This window comes from Hyalella azteca, unplaced genomic scaffold (genome assembly GCF_000764305.2).
Source record: "Hyalella azteca isolate HAZT.00-mixed unplaced genomic scaffold, Hazt_2.0.2 contig63, whole genome shotgun sequence".
Taxonomy (NCBI): domain Eukaryota; kingdom Metazoa; phylum Arthropoda; class Malacostraca; order Amphipoda; family Hyalellidae; genus Hyalella; species Hyalella azteca.
The window spans coordinates 1-27,683 of record NW_025930424.1 but is presented as its reverse complement, the minus strand read 5'-3'; the positions used below and the strand labels follow the sequence as shown (position 1 = coordinate 27,683).

At 39.4% G+C, this 27,683-nt stretch overlaps 2 protein-coding genes across 2 annotated transcripts; one reads left to right on the top strand and one right to left on the bottom strand.

Moving 5' to 3' along the window:
• The first annotated feature begins 117 nt into the window (after window positions 1-117).
• Window positions 118-8,981, top strand: LOC108670170 (S-adenosylmethionine sensor upstream of mTORC1-like). Its single transcript, XM_047880551.1, has 6 exons — window positions 118-503; window positions 1,414-1,511; window positions 3,341-3,486; window positions 3,900-3,956; window positions 7,207-7,321; window positions 7,762-8,981. Exons 1-6 carry the CDS (start codon window positions 416-418, stop codon window positions 8,893-8,895), a joined length of 1,638 nt encoding a protein of 545 aa, XP_047736507.1. The 5' UTR covers window positions 118-415; the 3' UTR covers window positions 8,896-8,981.
• A 2,284-nt stretch (window positions 8,982-11,265) lies between these two features.
• Window positions 11,266-13,858, bottom strand: LOC108670171 (bcl-2-like protein 1). The gene is made up of 2 exons (XM_018157628.1): window positions 12,728-13,858; window positions 11,266-12,430 (listed from the first exon to the last, which is right to left on the bottom strand). Exons 1-2 carry the CDS (start codon window positions 13,631-13,633, stop codon window positions 12,305-12,307), a joined length of 1,032 nt encoding a protein of 343 aa, XP_018013117.1. The 5' UTR covers window positions 13,634-13,858; the 3' UTR covers window positions 11,266-12,304.
• Window positions 13,859-27,683: the final 13,825 nt, after the last annotated feature.

Below are 27,683 nucleotides of genomic sequence, written 5' to 3'. Positions count from 1 at the left end.
GTCATCCTGGCACCTAAGCAGCTGTAGTCAATTGACCTATCTCACCACACTAACTTTAAACCAACACTGCTTCAGCACACAAGTTGCTACTCCACATAGTTAACGGTCAATACGTTGTTCTCCAATGCTTTATAACCCATACCATCACTTCTTGCACATGCTGTTTTCCTAAGGGCATCCCGACGAGCCCACTCTCCTCGTGACCAGTGACTTTTTATGTGAAAAAGACAGTCACTGAAATTAACCTCGCATTCATTCATTCTTGACGCGACAAAATGTAATGAACCTCGCGTCTTACGAACTTTCCTTCGCGTAAATTCGTTAATCAAAATCGAATTGTTCGTTCCCCAAATAGCGAATGTAACTGTTGCTTCAGAATTTTATTTATTTAAAAATATTTGATAGCTAAGCTGAAATGGAAGACTTGCAAAGCAAATCTGCTAAAGAACTTGCAGAGATCATCAAGACTACTCACCGGACACTGCGGCACAATTCCATACACGGTGAGTGAGAACACTTCTGTGTTGCTTGTGTACCAGCTTTTGTTTGACTGTGTTGAAGAATGAGTGCTCACAGCGTCATGCATTACTTACACGAGCTGTGAATTAATCGGACCTTTCATGATGTACGTCGGTTAAAGTATTTATAGTTTCGATTCTTGGTATTCTTGAAGGATATTTGTCAAATTTGTTAGTCTTAAGTTTGTGATCTCATGTTAGACTGTTAACTTTTAACGGAAAAAGTGTGTGTTATTTTAAATATATGTAATCTGAGGTTGATAATCCGCTTTTTGTCGTTATCTCGGGCGTAAAAATTCCTCATGACCACGATCATTGCATATTAAAAGTTGCGTTAACTTCAGAGATGCTGATATTTGCGCTGATATTCCGTTATTTTCGCTACCTCTTTCATCAAAAATTCCTCATGACCACGATCATTTCATATTACAAGTTGCGTTTAGCTCCAGGAACAAGACCAGGGGCCTTGCTCTCAAAACTCGCTACGTGAACGTAAGTACGTGCGCTCTATTTTCTTGTCTATGATTGATGGATTTTGCTTGAAAGGCCGTCAATGATTGGCTGATGAACTTACCATCTCTTGACTTTTTTGGGGGTATGGGCTGAAAAGTCTATGATTGGTGGATTTTGCTTGAAAGGTCGTCAATGATTGGCTGATGAACTTACGATCTCTTAACTTTTTAGCGCATTTTCTCTCATTTATGTTAAAAATGCACTATTGTGCTCGCCATGTCCGTCTGTCTGCCTGTCCGTCCGTCTGTCTGTCCGTCCGTCTGTCCGTGACCTCAAGTTTTCGTCGACGAGAAAATGCGCTCCCTGTCACTCACTGCAGTGAGTACTGAGTTATATATTTTTTGAAAGTATAGGCCCAGTCATTTAAAGGCGCGTGTTGCAGGAGACGCTGACGCGGTGTGGGCGACCCACACGCGCGACGCGGCGCTGCTGGGGCGCTACGCTGCCGCCATGCACGGCCTCGCTACGCGCCACTGGCAAGTAAGGCTTTTATTTGATGTAAGGAGAAGCTTTTTAAATAAGACTCGTGGTGACAGAAGCACCTAAAAGCATAGGGCCGTATTACTAAAACTAGCTTAAGTGTACGTAGTATAGCCGATTATTAAATTGTCTGTGTTTGGTTGGTTAAGCTTGGAAAGACATCAGTGATTAGCTGGCGGAGTTAAGAACTATTAAATATTTTTACTAGTAGAGATCAGGGGCTGTACTCTTGAATATGCGTTTAAAAAGTACATTTTAAAGACTACGTACACTTGTAAACAGGCCGGTGTCTCAGATGTTACACATGTACAATAAATCTATAATTTTATTTTTAACTTATTTTTTTAATATTAAAAAAGTATTATTTTTTATTCTGTCAATTGATTCATGCCTTGTCTCCGACTTAAGCGAGTGTGCTAAGTTTCAAATCGAATGAACAGGTAGAAGTGTATTAAATATATTAAAAGATTTGTACCGTAGCAGACAGACAAAAAATAAAGCTGATTGAGAAGTGTAGTAAAAAATAGTTAGCAGTTAGTTATTCCGTCAGCCAGTTACTGACGGGTTTTCAAAGTATATTGAACTAAATTCAATTGCGCCCCTGGTCAATTTTACATGGCGAAATCGAGATGTTGACATTCTTGAGTCGACTTACTCGTTGTGACTGCGAAATCGTGATGTTGGTGCTCTTACATTGATGTGTTGTTACATAGATTTTTAATAGTGTTGATGTGCTTACGCAATGTGTTATTGTCGAGAGCACTCCTGTTATTTCTCACATGAAGATGTTCTACTTGATCTTTACCTTTATTCTCTCATGCCGATATATCACGCATCATTTCCCGCCAAAAAAACGGTATTGTTATTTTTCTGCCTAATTTTTCTACATAGAGTTCTCTTCAAAGAGCAACGAAGTCTCATAAGCCCTTAGACCGACAGATTTTTTAAAAATGAGCTCTCTTTTTAGATCAATTAGCTGCACAATATTGCTCATTAATCACTTCAATTACCGTAACCGTATTTAATTACCGTATTCACCCTACGTTGTTCTAGAAGTAACGATGGGTATTCATTCATATGGCCATTTCTTTTCACTTGCACCTAGCTCAGTCTTGGAGGTGGGCGACTAGCACCGCAATGTTGTTAACTATTATCTATAAATTCCTAATACCAGTGCCATAATATAAACTTTTATTAACAAGAAATTTTATTTCAAATAGTTTGCATGCTCTACAATGTATTTCTGGCGCAGCTTTGGTGTTCAGTAATACCTACGCTTGTTCTCTTGACTGTCGATGTTGATGTGATGAAGAGCAATAAATCTTGTATATGTTGCCCGAGAGTTGCTTGTTAACCGCATTTCTTTACCGTTTCTACTAATATTATTTAAAAGAGGTAAATTTAAGATTGGCCTACGCTTGTTTCTGTTGTTTCCGTTAGAAGCACAAACTTTCAGAGGAATTTTAAGGAGTAAAAATCCAATTTAAATGCATATAAGTAACGTAAAAATCGGCATGTTTTTCATAAATGAATTGATGCATCGGCATGTTATTCATGTATGAATTAATGCACCGGCATGTTATTCATGTATGAATTAATGCACCGGCATGTTATTCATGTATGTATTAATGCACCGGCATGTTATTCATGTATGAATTAACACATCAGCATGTTATTCATGTATGAATTAACACATCAGCATGTTATTCATGTATGAATTAACACATCAGCATGTTATTCATGTATGAATTAACACATCGGCATGTTATTCATGTATGAATTAACGCATCGGCACGTTATTCATGTATGAATTAACACATAACGTGCAGGAAGACACAGCGAACTGTCGCATGAGGTGGACGTACGAGGCCGTGCAGGAGTACTTCAGCGGCGGCGGCCTGGCGAGGGCGCGGCAGAAGGAGGCGCGTAAACTCCTGTACCTACTGCCTGGGCACGTGATCCTGCCTTGTGAGGGGTGAGTGTCTTGTGAGGGGTGAGTGTCTTGTGAGGGGTGAGTGTTTCCTGCCTTGTGAGGGGTGAGTGTCTTGTGAGGGGTGAGTGTCTTGTGAGGGGTGAGCGTAAACTCCTGTACCTGCTGCCTGGGCACGTGGTCCTGCCTTGTGAGGGGTGAGTGTCTTGTGAGGGATGAGTGTCTTGTGAGGAGTGAGGGTCTTGTGAGGGGTGATGGTCTTGTGAGGGGTGTCTTGTGAGGGATGAGCATAAACTCCTGTACCTGCTGCCTGGGCACGTGGTCCTGCCTTGTGAGGGGTGAGTGTATTGTGAGGGCTGTACTGTCTTGTGAGGGATGAGTGTCTTGTGAGGGGCGAGTGTCTTGTGAGGGGTGAGTGTCTTGTGAGGGGTGAGGGTCTTGTGAGGGTGTCTTGTGAGGGGTGAGCGTAAACTCCTGTACCTGCTGCCTGGGCACGTGATCCTGCCTTGTGAGGGGTGGGTGTCTTGTGAGGGGTGAGTGTCTTGTGAGGGGTGAGCGTAAACTCCTGTACCTGATGCCTGGGCACGTGATCCTGCCTTGTTGCATGAGGGGTGAGTGTCTTGTGAGGGGTGTAGTGTGAGGGCTGTACTGTCTTGTGAGGGGTGAGGGCTGTACTGTCGGGTTACATCTCAAGTGAGAGTTGTAGTTTTTTTATGTGCACAGAACGCGTCTGGTAACTCTTTCGTTCTCAGACTATCGCATAGTTCTGTAGATTAAATTGATATTCTGTTACGAGGAATCCGCCCTTGTTGTCAATAACATCTTAAGTGTCACCTTTATTCCTATGTCAGACCTCTATAATAATAATATAGCGGGCGGTTTCAGTGTTTATTGGGCCGGAGGCCTGTCGCTGATTCTTAACATCTTAGCACATTCACAGCTTGCTGCGGTCTCGAACTCGCAACTCTGCTACAATTCTGCTGTGCTTAGCCGCCCGGCCTCCTCGCCGTTTCTGACCAGAAACTGGCGCACAGAGCTGGGATCGATCCTCTCTTCTTCAATTTTGGTACTCTGAACTGTAATCACTGGGCCACTTGCTCTTGCTTCCTCTGAAATACCGTCCAACGAGCCTTTGACCCGACCTCTCAAGTCGGCCTTCTTCTTTTATGATGTACGTTAAGTCACACGTTCAGCTGTGGTCCATCTTCTTGGTCCACTGGGCTCTCGAGACCATTAGGCTGGGCGAGTTGAGATTACCCTATCTTGAAGAATTAAGTTGGAAATAATGAGTCATTTATAGATTTGCTGGCGATTACCCTTAGTTCGAAGCCCTGTTGCCAGCTTGTGACGCGTTCAGCTGATCTTCCGGCATGTGTTTCCTTACCGCTCTACTGAACGAACTCTAGCTCTATATATCTGTGAGGTCCATGGAATGGCAGTTTGACGTAAAGAAATGATAGCCTGTGTGGTGGGCGAAGTTTTGGTAGTACCGCATTCTCTGGCAAGTGCATGTGCTGCTGACATTCATCAGCAAGTGTGTCAAGCATTGCTGCCCTAGAACTAGACATTGTTCCATCATCACCATTTTGTCTGATGTTCTATCGTGACCAACTTGCTGCCGTCAGATTTTGCATTCTTCTATGAAAAACTTGGATTCAAATGCTACAGACAGCCTGCAATAATAATGCTATGGGGATAAAGCAAGTTTTTCAGCGATTTTCATGCTTCAAAAATGGCAAAAATGTCAATTGATGACCAACGTCTCTCAGGTCGTCCTTTCACTCAACGCATTGAAGAAAATGTTGCAAAAATTAAATCACCGAATCCTTGAAGTCCGATGTAACTTGACGAACTTACGAAACTGTGCCAAGTGACTTGGAGTTCGCTCCAGCAAATTTCAAAGATTTTGGTTTAATGGATAAATAAAAAAAAACAGTTCAGTTTTTTCATCACATACTACTTCATGTGCTTGGGATGCACTTCTACGTAGGCAGGCATTTGTCTGTTTTCTTCACCGTAACCCAAATGTTGTTTTACAGCCTCTTTTCATCGTAATTTACTAAAATTTGAAGCAAGATAGCTCAGTACATCCAAGAGCTCTGAATCATTGAGTAACAGCATTATGATTCTGTATAGATCGGTCGACTTTTCTTCACTATAAGAATGGTCTCTGCCTTGTCAGTGATGAGATGCGCGGCTGATAATGTTGATGTTGAGCTCAACGTACAGCCTCCTAGTTTACGTATCAGGTTATGACGAGAGATAAACTGTATGGAACCATCATCGGAATTGTACGGAACTTGGTGGGCGTGAAGTATACGGAATCATTAATTGAGCAGCTAAAAGTGCGCTAACGGATCCCTATGCATATGTTCAGTCTTAAAATGCCTGGCAAATTACGGACCAGGCAATAAGTCCTGCAGCTATCACAATTAATCATCAGTTATGGAAAGATCGGGTTCCAAAGGCCGGATCCCTTGTGAATCAAGTCACGAAAAGTTCAAGAATCGGCAACAGGCCATATGCCTATTTCTTCAGTGCCGACACTTCTATTCTATTCTATATTCATTATTAATACGTCAAGTCGCTTAAATTTTTGCGCAAAAAATCATCAAATACTTTAATAGATTCACGTAACAATTTTTCGATTTTAAGGAACGAATTAATTTTAAGTTTAGCAGACATATCAACATGTGTTCTGTGCGCAGGCCATCACCGTGCAGTGAGCGGCTGCGCGTGCTGGACGTGGGCAGCTGCTACGACCCCTTCTCCCGCTACCCTGACCTCGACGTACGCTTCCAAAATGGGAAAACTGTCAATTAACTACCAACGTCTCTCAGGTCGTCCTTCCACTGACCACTGCACCGAAGAAAATGATGCAAAAATTGGATGACCAAATCCTTGAAGATCGCCGTATTTTAACGAACGTGCGGAACTGTGCCAAGTGACTTGAAGTTCGCTCGAGCAAATTTTAAAAGAAAATCATGGATAAATTAATAAAATAAAAATCATTCGGTTTTTTATAACATAGGTACCACTTTATATGCTTGGTATGCACTTTTTCGTAGGCAGGCACTTGTCTGTTTTCTTCACCCTAGCCGAAATGTTGTTTTATAGCCTCTTTTCATCGTAATTTACTAAAATTTGAAGCAAGATGGCTCAGTACATCCAAGAGCTCTGAATCATTGAGTTAGTTAGTTCAGTGGCCGTAGTTGCTAGCGCTTCAGGTCGAGCTATCTCGCGCCGAAAGTCACATTGGGCATTATTGGCTAGGGGTAGATTATATCACTGGTGTTTGGTGTTGTGCGGATCATATGTAGTCGAATGCATTGATTGCCCTCAAGTACTCCACGAGTCGGTCAACATTATAGTTCCCTCGCTCTGGTTCCGAATCATCGAGGAACAGCATTCTGCTTCTATATAGATCGGTCGACTTTTCTTCATTATAAGAATACATAGTCTTTGCCTTGTCAAAGATAAGATGCGCGGCTGCTAATGTTGCAGCTGAGCTCAACGTACAGCCACCGAGTTTACGTATCAGGTTGTGACGAAAGATGAACTGTACGGAATCATCAATTGAGCAGCTATGAAAAGTGCGCTAACGGATCCCTATAAATTGTCATTATTAATACGTCAAGTCGCTCGAATTTTCGCGCGATAAATCATCAAATATTTTAATAGATTCACGTAACAATTTCTTAATTTTCTGGAACGAATTAATGTTGAGTTTAGCAGACATATCAACATAATGTTTTCTGTGCGCAGGCCATCACCGTGCAGCGAGCGGCTACGCGTGCTGGACGTGGGCAGCTGCTACGACCCCTTCTCCCGCTACCCTGACCTCGACGTCACCGCCCTAGACCTGCACCCTGCCACCGAGGTTTGTACTATTTTATTGTTCACTCGTAATAACATCCAAATGTTTGGATTTATTCTATTGATATTATCGTGATTTATTCAATGAACGTTTATTGTACCCAAATCCTGCCATAGAGGCTTGTACTATTTTCTTATTCACTCGTAATAACAATCATATGTTTTGATTTATTCTATTGATATTATGGTGATTCATTCAATGAATATTTATTGTGCCCTTTCGATATATCCAACTGATATTATGGTGATTTATTCAATGAGCATTTATTGTACCCAAACACGAGATATTTTCGTAAAATGAGACCGTGTTTAAGTCACATTTCCAGGTTTCATGTTCTGCGAACTCGAGTTGAGCTCTCAAGTTTAGAAGGAATATTAATTTGGATAGTAAAATTACCAGAAAGGTAGACAAATGTAAATTTCTTCGTCACTTTTCATCCACAGACTGTGCATCAATGCGACTTCTTGAACCTCAAAGTGGAAACCAACGAGAGTTCATCCCAGCTGTCGGCCAGCAATACGGTGGCCATGACAAATGAGGCGTCTGATAATACCGTACTTCAGGACATCACACCTCAGACGCCGCAAATTGATCAAGATAGCTTGGATGAGCCTAATAAAGTTGAAAGACACGAAGCTCGCGTCGGAGCGATCACAAGTCTGCCAGCCATGAGCTTCAATGTCGTAATTTTCTGCTTATTCTTGGAATACATTCCAGTGGCGGAGCAAAGGCTGCGATGTTGCAAGATAGCAACGGAGCTCCTGAAGCCTGAAGGCATCCTCGTCATCATCACGCCAGACTCCAAGTACGAAGGCCATAACAATTTTCTGTACAAGGCCTGGCAGGTGGCGCTGGCCGAGCTTGGCTTAGCCCGGATCAAGTACCAGAAGAAGGAGCATTTCCATGGCATGGTCTTCAGAAAAGGTTTGTGCCGGCAAGTTTGGCAGCAAGACTCGCAAAGAATGCTAAACGAGATTCAAGAGAAAATGACAGCCGTGCGGCAAGAAAAAAGTCAAAATAGAAGTCGTCGCGCCAAGCAAATGATGTTTCTAGAAGCGGCGAGCATTTGTAATGGTTTGGTAATTCCCCAAGACTTGAAAATGAATTCGTCAGAACGTTCTCCAGCACACCGCATTGAACAGCATGAAATTTCAAGATCTTTTGAAGGCAAAAGAACAGAAATGACGACAATAGAGAATGAAAGCGAATCTGAATTGATTTCTGGACTGAACGGAAACAACGAAAAAATAATTACCGTCAATATTGAAGAGAATGAGGGTGAAATCCCACCCATATTGAAGAAAATCATCACGGACCATCAAGTAGCTGAACCTGAAATGACAACGAGCGCACCAGACACTGTAACTCGGGAGGCAACACTTACTTCAGGTGTTGCGGGAACAGAGAAAATAGAACTTTTCAACGTTAATATTTCTGAAGAAGCAGATAATTTAAGAAATGCTAGCGTGAAGCGCTGCGAGAATACATGTACTTCAATTAAAAACTCGAGCTTCTCCACTCCTGATAACGCCAAGAAAAGAAAGACTGATACTGACGATGGACTACAAAGACCGTGATCATTTGGTATCTATTAGCGGATTTATATACTCCAAATAACTGCATCAGCTCCTGAAAATTTTCGAATAAAATCTCCCTTTTACAATGAACTTTTTGTGCGGCAATCCATTGATGATAGTTGTAAATGCCGGGCAGCAAGGCAAACCAAGCATTACAAGCCATAAAGGAACAAAAATATTCGAAGGCGTTCTCAAATAACACAATAAAATTCCAGCTCGTCTTTCAAGTGTAGGAAATCAGATTAGTTAGAAGTTTGATCCAACTTTTCAACCCTGCCTCTATATATCTATTGAATTATCTCTATTTATTTGATCCAGTCGTAACACGAACTTGCTAATGATAATCAGGGGCAACAACCAACATCATGCTGTGTTAATAGATATTTTCTCGCATATTGAAATTGTTTCTTTGGATCTTGGCTAATTTCGGTTCTTTTGCTGCTTTTCTGCTTCTGTTGATGGTAAAGAGCTATGTTTTGTAGTCATCATTGAGGTGCAATTAAACTAAATAATCCAGTGAGAATACTTTAAGACATTTTCCGTATCCCTTACACTATGACATGCTACAAAAATAGAGCACCTAAGCGACATGGAGTAAGATGTTAAACTTTACTGACTAGATATGAATGTAACAAATAAGATGCATTTCACCTTCTTTATAACCCAACAATCTGGGTGCACTCAATTAGCAGGACAACGTGTATCAAATAGATAGGATTAGCAAAGCAGGATATACCTATATACCTACCGTAATATACAAGACTTATTAGAGCAGAGTTCGGTCACGACGTACATGTACAGTGCTGTTTCTTACTCTACTTTAGTGCTTATATCTGATATTATAGCTTATTGTGTAACTTAATGGAAAATACAGCTTTGCCTGACGAGCCAGCAAACGAAGTATTACCTTAAGTCAGGTAAGACGTATCATTATCAACAGCAGTGTTGCCTGAGGAGCTCTGAAATAAAAGCTTGGTTACTACATAACGCGAGTCGCTCGCCTCATGATGCAATGCCTTTTGTTCCGAGGCATCAGATATGATACGAGAATAATCATAAATTAAATAATTCCAAACTATAGGAACAAAGTGATATTGGCCATTTAAAGGTAGTATTCAAAATAATTCAATTAAATTCTCTTCTTTAGAATATTACAGAAGTCAATAAGGCCGCATTGAAAAACGTTGCCATGAGATCGAAAAGACCGAATAGGAAACGAAGTTCAAGGCTTAAACACAGAGTGCCTTAAAGAGATGGAGTTAAGGTGCAGGTTGTAATTACTGCTACATTTACCATACAAAAAGCTTATATATGTGAAGCCTGTTGCTTCGTACAGCCATGCTACATATGGGACATTAGCTGTCACATTTGAAAAAACAGTCTAAGGTATCTTTCAATACCTTCACATTATGACGTCAAAATGAAGGATGGCTTGGACGTTCCGCAGCTCATTGAACAACGAAACAAGAAAGCTTTCGGCAAAGAGGAAATTCTAGTAGCAATCAATGAATTCAATAATTCTACTATTATGAAACTTATAATGTTATAACTATCAGTAATAACTTGCAAAATAAAGCTCAAATGTATCTTAAGTGGAGTTAAATCATTGTAAAAATAGCCTTATTCTAGTAAATACAACATCTAATTCTCCCTATTTTTATGGAAGACGTCAGTAAGGGTTGAGGACATTCCCATCAACCCCACTCTTCAACTTTTGTAATTTACATTTTTCACTGATCACTTCATGATATCTTACGAAAGATCTGAAATCATTTCATAACCTTTTATGAAAGATCTGAAATTAGACACGGAAATGAAGCAATTTTTCGAGAAAATAACTGTCTTGGCAATTACGGGATCAATGGTGTGGGAATTTCTTGGCGGTAAACTAGGGTTTAAAAATACTGTGCAATAATAATAATAGCAAGAAACTAGTGCAATATTTTTTGCAATAACAATTGAAATGTACAATCATGAAGCTAAACACAGAATCAGTATGACGAGGGCTTGTGGACACAGAAAGCTATGAACGCAACACATTAGCTATGAACATTCATAGGTAAATCATACCAAAACAGATTCAATTACAATGCACAATGGCTTTGTCATGATAGCAAAATAAAAAATTTACCCGCAAAAAAATTGCTCAAATGAAAATTACTAACACTCAAACGATATTGAACTTGTGCACCAGAAAGAACTAAATTTGTTCAAACTTGGATTCAAATTTTGAAAGACCATCAAAAATAAAAAATGTAGAGTAGTCAGTCCTAGAGCTTATTTTCTTATTCGAGCCATAATGTTGAAAAAATAATATTGAACAGATATTGTAAGAGGAATAAAAATATTGGTTTATATTAATAACTCGATTGTATTCAAACTTGAATAAAAAAATAAATTTAATTGATAATGATAACTTGCAAAAAGCTGCCACTTAATATTTGTTCATTTAGAGCTTAAGCCATATAGGTAATAGGTACTCAACACTCATAAGAGGGTATCAAGTATATAAATGAGAAGTCATTATTAAATTTATCCGTATCATTTTACAACCTATAATACAGCAAACCACTTTATCAACATATAAAGTACTGGTAGGATTTCCTGGCAGATTGATCACAGCAAGAAAGAATTATGAAATTCCATTAGCTTCTTCCATACATGGGCTTTATGGTTTTGGAATAGCCTTGACAATAAAATTTGTTTTTTAATTAGTTTTTTTTCTGAACCACGTAGAAGCCTGCTTTCCACTGTCAAAATGTAACCTTTGCAAGCTTGAACTAGTATAACAATCTTAACACATGTAAGTGTACAATGGGCAAAAAACAATACCAACAACAGTATCATGTGATAAACTTATAATCTATTCTACTGTTCTAATCTAATCTAGGTACTTATCTATTATAAGTTGCAGAAATTTTGCTTTGACCTCAACAAAAAAAAAACTTCATCAGAGAAGCCAACAGATAATATTTGAACTTAAGGCTTTAATAAAGAATGGCATTCACTTCATCTGAGTTCATACACACTCAGATTTTAATTTATATACTTGCTTTTTGAAGCTTGAGTAACAACAAAATTTAATGTTTTGAGTAGTTTTCACATCAGGACATAAATAAGCTAAAAATATATACAGGGTTTGTTTTAATGTTGATAAATAACTGCTGATCAGTTCATTTTGTCACCTCAACAAGTAAAGCAAGTCAGGCGCCTCCTATCCAGCTTCTACTCTAATGAAAGTCACAACTATGAATGGAAATTCATTTTTGTAAGTTAGAGGCTGTAATCAAGGACTACTAATTCCATTTATAAAAAATATTTGTAAAGATTTTTAGATGTAAATTTCTCTGAGAAAAAAATCAATAAAGCAGCAGTACATGAAAATTATTTTCTTTAGTTTAAATTTTGCTCAGCGCTTAGAAGCAAAGATCATGGTGGCTGTAGCGAGGCCCAGCCCCATGGCAGACCAGGCGAAGAGCTTCCACATGGTGTCTCCCAGCTGGTCTTCACTAGGGAACTCTTCAATAAGTCTCTCCTGCAATCAATAGAAAATAAGAAGCTGTTCATTTCTGACAAAGATAGCATGAATCAAGAAGGCATTGCAAGAAAATAATATAACAAATTGATAGATGCAAATAAATGTACTTGCCATGGGAATATCTCAACAGTTAAGTAAGCTGCAGTGATTGTTTTTTCACATTACACAAAAGAATCATTAAATAAAATTCAATGCTCAATGCAACCATTTGGAAAGGTTCATTAGAGATATTGAGTATATAATACTAAAAGTCATATGTTCATTCTCAAACATAACAAGAATAAAGTAACTCACCCATCCACCTTGCTGCTTCACAAAAGGCCCCGCAGTATCAGCAACATATTTGCCCATGAAAGCTCCGATGTGAGAGGCGTACTCCACAAAGCCTTTTTCTTTACAGTGCAGCGCCAGCTGAGCTCCAAAAGCATAGAGGGCAATAATTCTACTCCATGTAATATTTTTCTTCTCATTCTCAAATAGTTCATTTGCAACAGTGACAAAAGTTATGTAGCCTGTGTCTTTATTTATGTCCAAACGCTTCATCATTCCTCGAAATGTTATAGAATGTTTAGCTATCAAATGATTCACATTTTTCAATAGAGTTTCTTCCACTTTTCCACACGATTTAACAGTTTGTGAATGAGTAATGCTATCAATAATGAAATTAGCGAGGGCATAAGCTTGTAACACCACTGGATCATCAGGACTTAATATTGTAATAGAACTCACAGGAATGCTACTGCAAACATCGGAACTTGACGAGGTGCCTTCTCTAGAGCAGCAAACAGTTGTGGTCTTATTGATACAACTAGCACTTTTACTAGTACTCTTTTTATCATCACTACTGCAATTGCTGGCAGTTGAGTTTCTATCACTAGTCAAAGTACAATCATTGGTTATTTGCTCTGGTTTAGAGATTTTCACATTGGTAAACAAAGTCTTACAGTCATGATGCTGGGAAGGACTTGGTCTGCTGGATTCTGATGTTTTTGTTACACTCGAACTCAATTGAATTGCATTCTCAATAGACACCACATCTTTTTTCAGGGTTCCATCCACTTCTGAGCTCCCCGGTTGTGTGCATGCTGGAGTTGAAACTGAATTAGCAAGTGAAGTAAGTGGCTCAACTGGTGAACATACACCATTGACTACAGTTTTGGTCACTTCTGTGATTTCTGGTACTTCCTTTGATGAACTCATATCAAATGACACACAAAATATAGTTCCACAAATTATTGATTTACAGAAAATATGTTCATGAGTCAAAATCTCATTATTTTAGAAGCCTATGAGGACTCAATGTGAGAGGCCAATTTTTCCAAATTTGCTCTTGATGAAAATAGCCAAGTAGTTCATGACTCATGAGAAAATCAAAACAACAAACTGACAATTGCATTCAAAGAGACTATACCATTTGATGAAGAGTTTATCTGGAAGAAAAATGAGGAATGAGAGCTTAAATAAAATTAACACCCCCAGCCAGACTGGGGGTGTTAACATTACTGCAACAATAGATGTAACCCTACACATTACATACAAATTAGAGTCAATGGTTGATGGAAACATATATAATTGACCTCTGCTAGAATTCGCTCTAAGTTAAAAGTTGCAAGTTAATGACATACTACCTACAGCAAATGGGTTTTAAATTTTTTCATTCTTTCAACATTCGCTTGGAGGGTGAATGTGAACAATATTGCCAACTACAGCACAGCTTTTTCTATTGCAATACATCAATTACAGTTAATGACTATGTTGCCTTGGGAAACATTTTTATAGCTTAAAAATCAAGTTTATTAAATCATCAAAATAATACTTTCATTAATCACCAAAATAATACTTTGATTTGAACTACCTACATGTCACATTGGTGACTAAGTCTTCTTAATCTTTCTCACAGGACTGAGGGCAAGATTTAAGAAACAAGGTATTAGCAAATACACAATTTTTTCAGCATAGAATTTGAAAGGCCTTCATCAGAACTTTTGGCATTTTAATTTAGTATTATTTAAATTTAATCTACAAAATAATAATAAATTTTAATTGAAGCCTATTTATCAATAACAGCTGTATTAAAGATTGATACAGCCTGGTCAATAGCCCAGTTCAAAAATATCATCTTATGAAAAAAGGAAGTTCTAATTTCAAATTTTATTTTTCAATTTACCATGACTTCTTGAGCATATATTCCCAGCAGGCATCTGACATTAAAACAATGTTGATTATTGGTTGATTTCAGGTTGAAATGTCCAACTACCAAAATAAATGTCATATCAAAATCAAAATCTGACTAACACTAGAAGGGACACAAAACAACCTTATTTCAATGTTGATGTAACGTTGATATTGGTAAGTTGCATTTTTACTAATTTTGAAATATTGAATCAATGTTGATTTCAGGTTGAACTGCTAAACAACCAAAATTAAATGTCAATATCAATATCGAAATCTGACCAACACTAGAAGGGACATAAAATAACCTATTTCAATGTTGAAATAATGTTGAAAATAACATCTATATGGGTACTTTGAATGCTTACTAATTTTAAAATGTTGAATCAATGTTGATTTCAGTTTGAAATGCTGAACAACCAAAATTAAACATCCAATCAACGTCGAAATCTGACCAAAACTAGAATGGACCTAAATCGTAAAACAACCTTATTTCAATGTTGAAACAATGTCGATAGGTATTGGTATGTTGGATATTTATTTATTTTTAAATGTTCAATCAATGTTGATTTCAGGTTGAAATACTGAACAAAAATTAAATGTCCGATCAACGTCAAAATTTGACCAAAACTAGGAAGGACATAAAACAACCTTATTTCAACGTAGAAAAATGGTCGATATTGATATGTTGAATGTTTAGCTATTTAACAGCATGGAACCAATGTCATCACACCAACATTGAATGAAATACATATATATATAAGTGTACAATTAATGACCAGAGATTGGATTGCATTTAAATTTTCAAGGAGTTGAACAATTCTTTAGCTTATTTCTATTGCTCATGCTTGCAAGCTACCATGGTCCAGGTTGCTAAGGCATCACGCGGTCTCCAGTGGTCCCGGGTTCGAATCCCGCTATGGACGAAAAACAGGTTGGTTCTTCAACATAGATTCAACCAGCAAATTTGAAGTTTCAGCAATGTTGTAGTAGCAACATTGATTCAATATTGCATTGTAACGTCAGTACAACATTTAATGAGAGACATTGCTTGAATTTTCAATATAAATCTCTTTCCACCGCAATCTCAACGTCGTAATAGGTAGTTGCTTCAACCAGAGAATTCAATGTTGCAGCAATGTCGTAGTAGCAACATTGATTCAATGTTGCATTGCAATGTCAGTACAACATTTCATGAAAGATGTTGCTTCAATTCTCATTCTAAACCTCCTTTCACCCCAATTGATTCAACCACCGAATGCCTACCAGGTTGCCAACCCTAAATTTCTCCATTAGATCATGATCATGAAAGACAGGAGATACCAATTACAATATACTGTAAGTGCAGGGCTGAAAGTGACTCTGAAATTGCTCTCTGAGGCAGTGTTTGCTACTGCAAACTGGGTTCAACCTCATTTCCTATTAACCAATATGATTTAATGCATGCCAAGGGCCCTAATTTGTTACATTAATGAATGCAGTCACCTCTTTGGTCTGGGCATCTGTGCCTCTCTTTTCATTTCAATGCTTCAATCTTATCTTATTCCTTCAAGTTGGGCCAACCATTGTATCATTTCTTTTGTACTTGCCCCCCATTAACATTTAACCCCTGAAAGGCATTCATGCCACTTCTGAATTCAGCTAGTACCGTCAACCGGGGCTACTCGGGACGGGCGGGGCTACTCGGGACAGTCCTCTGACATGGCGTAAACCTGTTATAGTAGCAAAACTAATTGGAATATTGCAAAGCTAAATATAGTGGCGTAAACGTCAACCTTTTTCCTTCTATGTAGTATAAAGGAAGCTCAAAAATACTACATTTACTAGCTTTGAAAAATTCCTGAAAAAATGGTGAAAAACGCTATTTTGAAAAGTTACTTCTGCTAAGGTCTGTAGCAAAAATAAGAAGTTATTAACAGTTATTAACAAAAAAATGCTCAAAACTGTCCTGAGTAGCCCCAGTTGACGGTATACTTTTTTTTTGCTACAGACCTTAGTAGAGGTATTTTCCCAAAATCTCACTTTTCACACTTTTTTTCAAGGATTTTTTAGAGGTAGTAAATGTACGATTTCTTGATTGCATCATGCTACATAGCCTACATTGATAGGAAAAATTACCTTTGCCCCTCTATTTTTAGTTTTGCAGTAGTCTAATTAGTTTAGTTGCAACAACATTTCTACAAAATGTTGGAGGACTGTCCAATTTACCCTGCCGGTCCCTTTTGTACTGTTTGATGATATTAACTACTGTACATACTTGGAATGCTGCTGCTTGCAACAGCTTCAGCTATGCAACAATGTGATATCATCTCGCAATGCTGCCACGTGTTCATGCTTGTAGCGTATTAATAACTGTTTATAGTTTGATCTCTACTGCTGCCAACAGCTGCAGATGTGTGATGACTGATGACAATCATATCCATGTGCCTGAGGTAGCCATATTAGTAACCAATGAGCTGCATTCAGGTAACCAATGCTGGCTACCACAATGCCAACACTCCCTCTGCATGGACATCTGTGCAAACTTATCAGATTGAGATTATCCTTTGCAAACTGCATAAACAATTGCTTTTAGGAAGCTCATTTTGTGCAAGAAAATTTCTCAACATCATACATCTTACTGAGAAATGTGTTTTAAACATAATTTTTATCAAAGTTATTACAAAACCAACTTTGATAAGTGTATCTTCAACACTCCAGGTATAGCAGTAGACAGTTGCATTGCAACCAAAATTACCAAATTGTTGATCGTGCTCTGTAGCCTCATCCAACCAGCCAGAAGCCGGAAATTTTGAAAATGATGCAGCCACTGGTGTACCTTCTGTTAAACGATTAGTGTTGCCAAGGAGTTGCATATATCTAAAATGCAATAATTTCAATCCTTGTGTGTTGACAAGATCTTAAGACATAGTGGCAAACCAGAGATTTTAGAATCAGTTAGTATTTAATTTTTTTATCTACTCAAATATTCTAATTAATTTCATATGTATGATGCTGGCATCCAAAATACTACCGTCAACCAGGGCTACTTGGGACAAATTTGAACGTTTTTCATTCATAACTTCTTACCATGAAACACTTCATTAATAAGTTTAGGCTCATTTCAAAGCTCTCTGCAAGGGCTATCACATGGCTTCTCCAAGAAAATTCCATATGCTATTCTTAAGGTGCCAAAGCAAAAAAAAGAGTGTCCCGAGTAGCCCCGTCAAACAGGGCTACTCGGGACACTTGAAATAAAACTTCATTTCAAAACATTTGAAGCATGCACAGTGTACTCATCCATTACTAACAGTACTCTGAAGTCCTCTTTCATTGTAGATGATGTAGAGGTAGAATAAATGACATTTTCTGTGATTTTTACTTGTTTTTCCTTTATTGATGCAATATTACCGTATTATTGATGCAATATTACCGTATCCATGAACATGCCATTGAGCATTTACAACAACCTTGTCCACTGCAAGCTTCATATCAGCAGCCTTATAGCATTTTTCTGTATCTGTAAGCTTACAGGATGGCTTGTAATTTCACACCATTTTAATTGGGTTAAGTGAATTTACTATAAGAAAAAGATCATGAAAAACGTACCTGAAACAGATAGCAATATTTTAGTGACAACCATCATATGTTTTGGAGAAATAAATCAAAGTTTAGGTCAATTACTTTTCATTCTATGATGCCTGGTGCACAATTCTATACATGACATTCTATGCACAATTTTGTGATGACCAATGATGCACTAATTTTTTGATAAGTGAATTTTTTTCCCTGATCAAGGTAAATGTAATCAATATTCTGTTTTTAATCAATTTCTTTCTTAACTAGAGCCTTTGCCAACTGAGGTTCTACTGTAAATGCGTTTTTGGGGGTGTCCCGAGTAGCCCCGCTGTGCGGAAATGGCCACCATTTTTTTTGGGTTGAGGTATGTAAATTCCGCAAATAAAGTTTTCATGCTGACACTTGTCTGCCACTTTTTTCTAAGCGAAATTTTTTAATACGGCAAATATTTTTTACTACAGACCTTAGCAGAAGTAACTTTTCAAAATGTTTTTTGCCATTTTNCTTGCTGCGCCATGCATTCCTTCCACTCACCTGTGTTCTCTCTTTCCAGACTCATGAATGTGAATCACTCTCAGATAGATCTTTTGAGTCAGTGCATGTATTTGTGCCAGCCTTAAGCTTATCCCTGTGCCGTGGTTGATGGAATTGATGCAAGTTTACCAGACATTTGATGCTGCGACGTGCCTTGCCTGATCCTGCTGCTTGCTTATTGCCTGCCTGCTTTTGCCCCTTTATGGGTGAGTAGTGGCATTTGCCTGAACCAGGTTTTAATGCTCCCACTCTTTTATATATTCACCATTTGTGTTACATTTATAATTGTGTCATGTGTGCCAATGCATTTATTGCATTATATTTTATTATGTTACATACTTGTATATCTGTCACTTGCTCTCCTGTCGTGCACTAAAGCCAATTCCCGCATTTCGTTCACATGTAGGGCATCAAGAGTTGAGTCTAGAAAAACCTGGGAATTAAACTGAATCCAAGGGCATCCTTCACAACTCCAGTGCAGCAAGTGAAATTGGATTGCTTCTTGTGGCGGGCTGTTGACAAACACTGAGAGAACAGTGATTCCTTTGAGTAACCTGCCTCAACCTTAGTGGAAAGTGACTTGCTGAACTAATTTTCACATTGTCCGGAATTATTGTGCCAGTGCAAATGTTTTATTGTGATGTTCTAGAAAAAAAAAAGAACCAATTAATTTAAGATGGTAATTAGAGACAGATTTTATTGCCTGACCATGCGTTTGCCATTGGTATCTTGTGTGATGTCAGCCCGTGTGGGTGACCTTGGTTAACTGGTTCTTTTGTTTTAGCGATTAGGACTTGCGATTTGCTAGTTGCAACAAGGAGCGAGTGCCTGGTGATTTCGCGAGATTTCGGCTGTGTTTTTATAGTGCAAGCTTCAACTGCTAGCATGCCTTGCTGCTTCCATACCATCATAACACTACTAACCCCATTTCACTCTACCCCAACTGGTGGTGTCTGCACACTTTGTTGGTTGTATACTGGTTTCAGTGTTTCATAATATATTTCTCTAAGTTGTGCCCAGGTGGTTTCAGTAGCCTTACATGCCAGTCTTGTCCACCGCTGTACCATCTACCTCTTTAATATAAATATTAAACTTACCGGGGCTGAAGGCCTCCCCTTACAATGGGGCGGTCAGAAACGATATGGAATGAGGTATGGGAGGGCTGGAGGGGAGGAACTGGGCACAAGCCAGATCCAGATGCGCGGCTAATGGGAGGACGCCAGTCTCCTGGTGAAGGTGGGAGATCGGGGCCATTTTGAGGCAGCTGGTGGCTAGTCTCAGTGCAGTGTTTTGAATTATCTGCAGGCTGGCAACTGCTGTGCATGAGGCAACAGGGTACCAGATGGGGGCTGCGTAGTTGAGGATTGGGCGCGTGATAGCTCGGTAGGTGGCAATAATGTCCTCCTTGGAGAAGCCCCAGTTGGTACCAGCTAGGGCTTTTAGGATGCGAAGAGAACCTGTCGCTTACGTGGTGATGGCTCTTGCATGAGGGGAGAATGTGAAGTGCGTATCCCAGGTGACGCCCAGGATTTGGGGGGTTTTATCCAGAGGGATGAAGCCGTTGCAGATAGTGGCAGCAGGGTGGAAACAGGGGGGTCGGGGCAACACTCAGTTTCTTGGCCGCTGACCAATCCGATACGTTCCGAAGGAGGGCAGCAAGCTCAGCCTCAGCAGCATCGAGCCTTGGGGACGACACAAATATGGTCAGATCGTCTGCACATGAGGCAATGTTGGGGGTTGGAACTGGGATATCGGAGATGAAATGGTTAGAGAGGGCCGGCAAGATGACCGAGAACTGGGGCACTCGGAAGTGAACAGCCCTGAAAGGCAACTGCGTTCTGAGATAGAGGCAGGACGCCAGCCTGCCTCTAAGGTAGCAGCACAGCCGTCGGACCCGGTTATGATGTAGGTCCAAGGCCGCGATCATGCTCAGAAGGAGGGGGTTGGTCAACGCTGGCAAAGGCCTTNACAGTGTGTATTGAAATATCTTCTGCATTGGCAACAGGAATTCCATTGACATACCGAAGAACAGTTTGCACACTTTTGCACATGATTTCATTACATAAGCAGCAATGTGAGTTTGCTCAACAAATTGCTTACGCAGTGTGAATCAGAGCTGGAAAAGTCCTACTTTCTTTCTGAAATATCGCAGCTCTAATATTATATAATTTCATTAGGTGTGAAATCTTGTGGCTCTAAATCGAAAAAAAAATGATCATGACCTAAACATCACCGTTTTTTAACATTTGCTAAGTTCATTAGTTTGGGAGATAATTTAGGCTTAATGAGGAAAATTGATTAATATGGGGAAGAAGTGAAAAAAATGATTATTTATCATGTTCATTCGCTCAAGGGCATTGCGAATGAATAGTTTCGTTTTTAATTTGGTAAAGATCGCTTTTAATTTCATAAAATAATGTGTGGAAAACGTGCATGAAAATTTGTCATGTAAGTTTATCTTGAAAATTTGTTCACAAAGTGTCGGATCAATTTATCATTTGCAAAAAACCCCTCAACACAGCGTTTGCTCTAAATCAGGAATTGAATCGAAAGCGGAATCCGGAAGGAAAATCCGGATAGGCAAGCACTTGAACGTCTCCTCCTATGAAAAATGCGCCTGTTATTTCTTTTCTGAATGAGAGAACGTAAGCTAAATATGAACCTAAAGTCCAAACGGCCAATCATAGCTTGATGCATGTTGTCAATATACGTGTTGCCAGCTGCAGCCAACCAGCAGTGCGTTTTGAACTGGCGCCACGTATGGTTGTCGATGCATGTGCTTCCAGTCAATTCATAGTGACAAACCAGACTCCAGTCCAGAGATTTTTCAGAATCAGTTCATTTTTAATTTTCTCATTTACTCAAGATTTAAACCAATTTCTTAAGTATGATAATGCTAGAAGTGGTATCCATGATACTTTACTGGTCTACTTATAGCCTGTCTCTTATACACATCTAGATGTGTATAAGAGACAGATCGCAGCTCTAATATTATATAATTTCATTAGGTGTGAAATCTCGTGGCTCTAAATTGAAAAAAAAATGATCATGACCTAAACATCACCGTTTTTTTAACATTTGCTAAGTTCATTAGTTTGGGAGATATTTTAGGCTTAATGAGGAAAATTGATTAATACGGGGAAGAAGTGAAAAAAATGATCATTTATCATGTTCATTTGCTCAAGGGCATTGCGAATAAATAGTTTCATTTGTAATTTGGTAAAGATTGCTTTTAATTTCATAAAATAATGTGTGGAAAACGTGCATGAAAATTTGTCATGTGAGTTTATCTCGAAAATTTGTTCACAAAGTGTTGGATCAATTTATCATTTGCAAAAAAACCCTCAACACAGTGTTTGCTCTAAATCAGGAATTGAATCAAAAGCGGAATCCGGAAGGAAAATCCGGATAGGCAAGCACTTGAACGTCTCCTCCTATGAAAAATGTGCCTGTTATTTCTTTTCTGAATGAGAGAACGTAAGCTAAATATGAACCTAAAGTCTAAACGGCCAATCATAGCTTGATGCGTGTTGTCAATATACGTGTTGCCAGCTGCAGCCAACCAGCAGTGCGTTTTGAACTGGCGCCACGTATGGTTGTCGACGCATGTGCTTCCAGTCAATTCATAGTGACAAACCAGACTCCAGTCCAGAGATTTTTCAGAATCAGTTCATTTTTAATTTTCTCATTTACTCAAGATTTAAACCAATTTCTTAAGTATGATAATGCTAGAAGTGGTATCCATGATACTTTACTGGTCTACTTATAGCCTATAAGTAGACCAGAGTCCTATAAGTTATAGGACTCAAAAATGAACTTGAAGGAGTGTCTAAAAACTCTCTGATTTACCACTACTCAAGCATTACATAAGATATAGCCTATATAGGCCAGGCTGCATAGGGTGGATGCAGCGTCGCCAATATATGGGTTTTTAAGCCCTAAGCATCGCCAGGTAATTTTAAGATGCGTCGCCGGGTAATTTTTAATGAAAAGCCATTTATGCTGAGTAATGAAAAACTATTTACAAGCCATGAATTTATTTACAAGGTTGCATGCCACACTCAGGATGATGTATGTTTTCAGTGAATTTTCCCGCGCATTTTCACTTTTTTTAAGCTATTCTGTGCACAGTTGGCGCAATGTAATGAAAATTGATAATCTTTGCGCAGGTGTTCGCGCAATCCCGGCCATCTTTATTTTAGAAGAAATTTTCTCCAAAGTCATATGGCAACACTGAACACCGTCTGTTTACATTTCGTATGTATAACAGCCGCAGTTTACGATTACCATACGTTACGTATCCGACAAGGCGGACAACCGGAAGAGTCAGAAGTAACCCGGACATGTTACATTTTATTATTGTCAGTTCGACTCGCGTAGTCAATATACTCACGTATATTGTCTACTAAAATAGTAAAACTATTTTAGCTTTCTAAAGTACGGCGCACAGCGTATTTTTTTACCAACGTAGTACGGCGCACCGCGCAGGTCGTTAAAATGACCAATTTAAATTCCCGCGCACCTGGCACATCTTCCTGATCATGGGTTGCATGCACGTGTTCTCCCAAATAACTAATTTTACCCTAAAAACAGTCCGATTGTACAGCAAGTGTCAACTGAACATGTGATAATGCAGTCTGACCGCTCTAATGTGACCGCAACTATGTAATCATAAACTTGAANGCGGAAGTTGAAAATTTTATGAAATGACATGTTTGCGAAGTGCAAACCGCGATTTTTTAATCAAACAAAAATTTATGACATTCGAGCCGCGAGATTTCATACCTACTGAAATTATATGATATTAGAGCCGCGATATTTCAGACAAAAATAGGACTTTTCCAGACTAGTCACCTATGAATGCCTTGGTTGCCTTTATCAGTTATGAGGAGTTTTTGACACTGTTGATGACTTGATGTTGTGGACGCTGAAGCAGGCAAAGCAGAAGAGCCGGTATCCTTATCTGAATTAGACATCAATGCACTGCTTTGGCGGCTTGGCCTCCCTTAGCTGAGGCCGCTTGTGACGATGCATCAGCATCCATGGCCATGGACCATGGGACAAGGAGCTATGAGTTGGGACTCGAATTTTGCTCCTCACACTTATCCTATCTATACTAACGATGTTGAATATCTAACTATATATACGAATAATACGATATATATTTGCAATTGAACAGTTAGACTCGGCTGGGCCCTGGGCAGCCTGGACACAGAGCAAAGTAACGTACGTCCGCGACGGTCCGACGTCGTCCGTAGCTTGAATCCATTCAACCCAAAACAGTTTTAACTTTCACTCGTGTTTTCTAAAGTGCGGAAGAATGAAGCAGAGAATTAGAGTTACTGAGCGGATGTAGTGTGATTAATAATGAATGTAGCATTAATAAACCAAATAAATTTTATCTTGAATTTCTTTTCACCTAGTTTTTTTAATCTCAAGCTTAATATGAACTTTCACACCCTCCTAGCCAAAGCTAGCCTCTCCTTTAATGTCGCTTCTACCTGCTTGGTATCCATCTCGGACAAATTTACGGCCTGACACGCGGCTTGTCTTGCGGCCGGTCTCACGGCCAATCTCCAAATTCAGTGACCAAAGAATATCTCCCAAACTAATGAACGTAGCTCGATGAAACATGGTACACGTGTCCAGCAGAACCTAACGGTGACGTTTAGCTCGCGAAGATTTTTCCATTTCACCTTCAATCGTGAATTATACGGCAATTCGTGCCGAAATTTGCAGTGACCAAGATATTCCTTTTAAACTACCGAATAGATTTGAACAAAACTTTGATTATATATTCCTAACCTTCCAACGATGATGTTTAGCCCGTGACAAATATTTTGGTTTTACCTTCGTTTGCGAGTTTGTTCCATTTCACCTTCATTCGTGAGTTATAGAGCAATTCGGGCTAAAATTTGCAGTGACCAAGAACTTCCTCCTAAACTACTTAACAGATGATGTTTAGCTCGTGACAATTTTTTCCGATTTTGCATTCGTTCGCTAGTTATATGGAAATACGGAGAAACGACAGGCATTACTGAAGCCGATTGTAAATTTGCATTGACATAGAGCTGTATACGTATATGGTATAGCCGCNGGTTAGATTTGTATGTTCAAAGTTTCGTTTAAATCTTTACAGTAGTTTAGATGAAATTTCTTGGTCACTCCATATTTTGGCCCGAATGGTTCTATAACTCACGAATGAAGGTGAAATGGAAAATTTTCACGAGCTAAACATCACCGCTAGGTCATAAAGAATACGTGTACCAAGTTTCATCGAGCTACGTTTATTACTTTGGGAGATATTTCTTGGTCATTGAATTTGGAGATTGACCTTGAGACCGGCCGCAAGACCGGCCGTAAATTTTTCCGAGACGTGCTTGTTATCCATTTTTGAGTTTTTTACTTCCTACTAACAAAATGAACATGTAATCTGTTGTAAAGGCCTGACTCCGGAATGTCCTTTTTCAGAGCCACTATGTCCCAAATACAAATGACCGTGCTCCGTATAATACAATGTAAAACACATGGTTGAACTAGTACAGGGTGGAGCGCGGTAATTTGCTTTTCTGCACTGCATGCTGTGACGGCACTGTCGGTCGAAGACAGGGGAGAGTGGGCGAGTACAGTGGCTGACGGGAGATTAGTTTTTCTCTGGCTTTCAGTTGCCATAATGCAGCGGACACGTGAGGAGAGGTAATTTTGTATAGAAGCGTATTTTTCAAATGGCCACTCGATCATTGCAGATCGTTTACGATTCGCTGTTCCTCCAGGCGGACGTGTTCCTGGAGAGCAATCAATTGTAAATTGGGTGAATGCATTATGAACATCAGGGAATGTGTCATGTCTACGAAGGGGACCTGAGAGAAGGATTACAACACCACAAAACATCGAGAGAGTTAGAGCAGCAGTACTGCAATCTCCGAAACGCTCTGCTCGGAAGCAATCATTCGCTCTTGGCATTTCAAGACGTTCTTTCCGCCGGATTCTTCATGATGAACTGAATTTTTACCCGTAAAAAATGTGCGTGGTCCAACAATTGTCAGCACGGGACTATTTTACACGGCGGACCTCTTGTGAATACATTTTAGCAACTATACCCCGTGACGCAAATGTGTTTTTTTTCTGATGAGGCACATTTTCACGTCAGTGGGTGTGTAAACAAACAAAATATGCGTTACTGGAGTGAAACAAACCTCAGAGAAGTTCACGAGAGACCTATGCATTCGGACCGCGTCACTGTGTGGTGCGCCATATCGCGAGTAGGCCTCATTGGTCCTCACTTTTTTCAGGATAACGGTCGTGCCATAACTGTGAACTCTTGACGGTACTTGAATATGATACATGATTATTTTCAGCCAGCTCTTGAGGCAATGGAATTAGAGGATACATGGTTCCAACATGATGGTGCCACTGCACACACACACAGCGAGGGTTACCATGAATGGTTTGAAGCAAATGTTTCCTGGACGGCTTATCTCTTTGAGGGGCGATGTGACCTGGCCAGCACGCTCACCAGATTTGGCCCCATGCGATTTCTTCCTTTGGGGTTACCTGAAGTCCAAGGTATAATATCGTATACATCAACCGCCCCAACACCTTGGAAGACCTAAGGAACAATATTGAAGCTGAAATTGGCAGAATACCAGCGGACATGCTTGTTAGAGTTCATGAAAACTTCAGAAAACGTATGCAGCAGTGTGTGGATAGCGAAGGTCGACATTTGCCAGATACACTATTAAAAACCATGTAATATATAAATTCCATTATTGTTCAGTATAATTCAAATATCAAATAAATTTTTCTAATGATCATAATTTTTTATTTCATTCCCAATTCAGAAAATTACCGCGCGCCACCCTGTATAAGGACACATCAGAAGCCCATTTATGCAGATGTAGTTCGTTGTTCGCATGTGACGTCACTGATCTCAGTGACGTCACAGGCATTAACCAATCACCGAAAAGAGTTCAAACCAGTCAACCAATCCGTCTTGGGAATGACGGGTTTGTTAACGTTTCTCGATCTCAGTGACTTAACATGAATGCTGAACTGAAAGACGGAATTTCTCGAGGGTCAACCTTTTATAGTTCAACCATAACATACAGTGGGGGGAAATAAATATTCGTACACTTGAAAAATCGTATTTTAATGTATGTAAGTACACAAACTTAACAGGAAAAGTGATTTAAATTATGTATAGAGACGCATAGTATTCAAAAATACTATCAAAAGAAATTAAATCTCAATGCAACANGACTTGTTCACAGAAGATCTAAAATCGTCATTTGACCGGATCTTTTCATGACTGACGATAGTTTGAAATAGCTACTAGACCCACCGGGTTCGATATAGTGCTAGGCATTTCAAGTCTGAACATATATTTTTCTAAAGCTTTATCTAGTCTGTTCTTGAAAGCGTTCATACTCGGAGCGCCAACGATGTCATCAGGGAGGCTGTTCCACATGTCGGTGATTCGAAGCGAGAAGAAATGTTGTCGCGTGGACAAGTTGCAGCGCAGTTTTTTTTAGTTTATAGGTGTGGCCCTGGTGTTGGTTCTTGTTCCGAATTCTAATAATCGTTCTGGGACCTCGTATAAACCATGAGTATACATGTATACTTCAATCAGGTCCCCACGCAGATGTCGATAACTGAGGCTTGAAAGCTTTATAATCTTAAATGTTTCTTCATAGGACTTGCCCTTCAAGCCTGGAATTGCCCTTGTTGCACGACTTTGAACATTCGCTATTGAATTTCCTCTATTGACCATGGTAAAACCAATAGAATAGAATAGAAGTGTCGGCGTTGAAGAAATAGGCCCATGGCCTGTTGCCGATTCATGAACTTTTCGTGACTTGATTCACAAGGGATCTGGCCTTTGGAACCCGATCTTTCTATAGCTGACAATTGATTGAGATGGCTGCTGGACTTATTGCCTGATCCGTAATTTGCTAGGCATTTTAAGACTGAACATATGCTCCTGCAT

Excerpts from the sequence above, each read along its gene's own strand:
- LOC108670170 (XM_047880551.1), top strand. The coding sequence starts at position 416 with ATGGAAGACTTGCAAAGCAAATCTGCTAAAGAACTTGCAGAGATCATC. Across the intron at positions 3,957-7,206 it reads GTGATCCTGCCTTGTGAGGG|GCCATCACCGTGCAGCGAGC; the intron begins GTGGGTGTCTTG and ends TTCTGTGCGCAG. Across the intron at positions 7,322-7,761 it reads ACCTGCACCCTGCCACCGAG|ACTGTGCATCAATGCGACTT; the intron begins GTTTGTACTATT and ends TTTCATCCACAG.
- LOC108670171 (XM_018157628.1), bottom strand. The coding sequence starts at position 13,633 with ATGAGTTCATCAAAGGAAGTACCAGAAATCACAGAAGTGACCAAAACT. Across the intron at positions 12,431-12,727 it reads TGAAGCAGCAAGGTGGATGG|GAGAGACTTATTGAAGAGTT; the intron begins GTGAGTTACTTT and ends TATTGATTGCAG.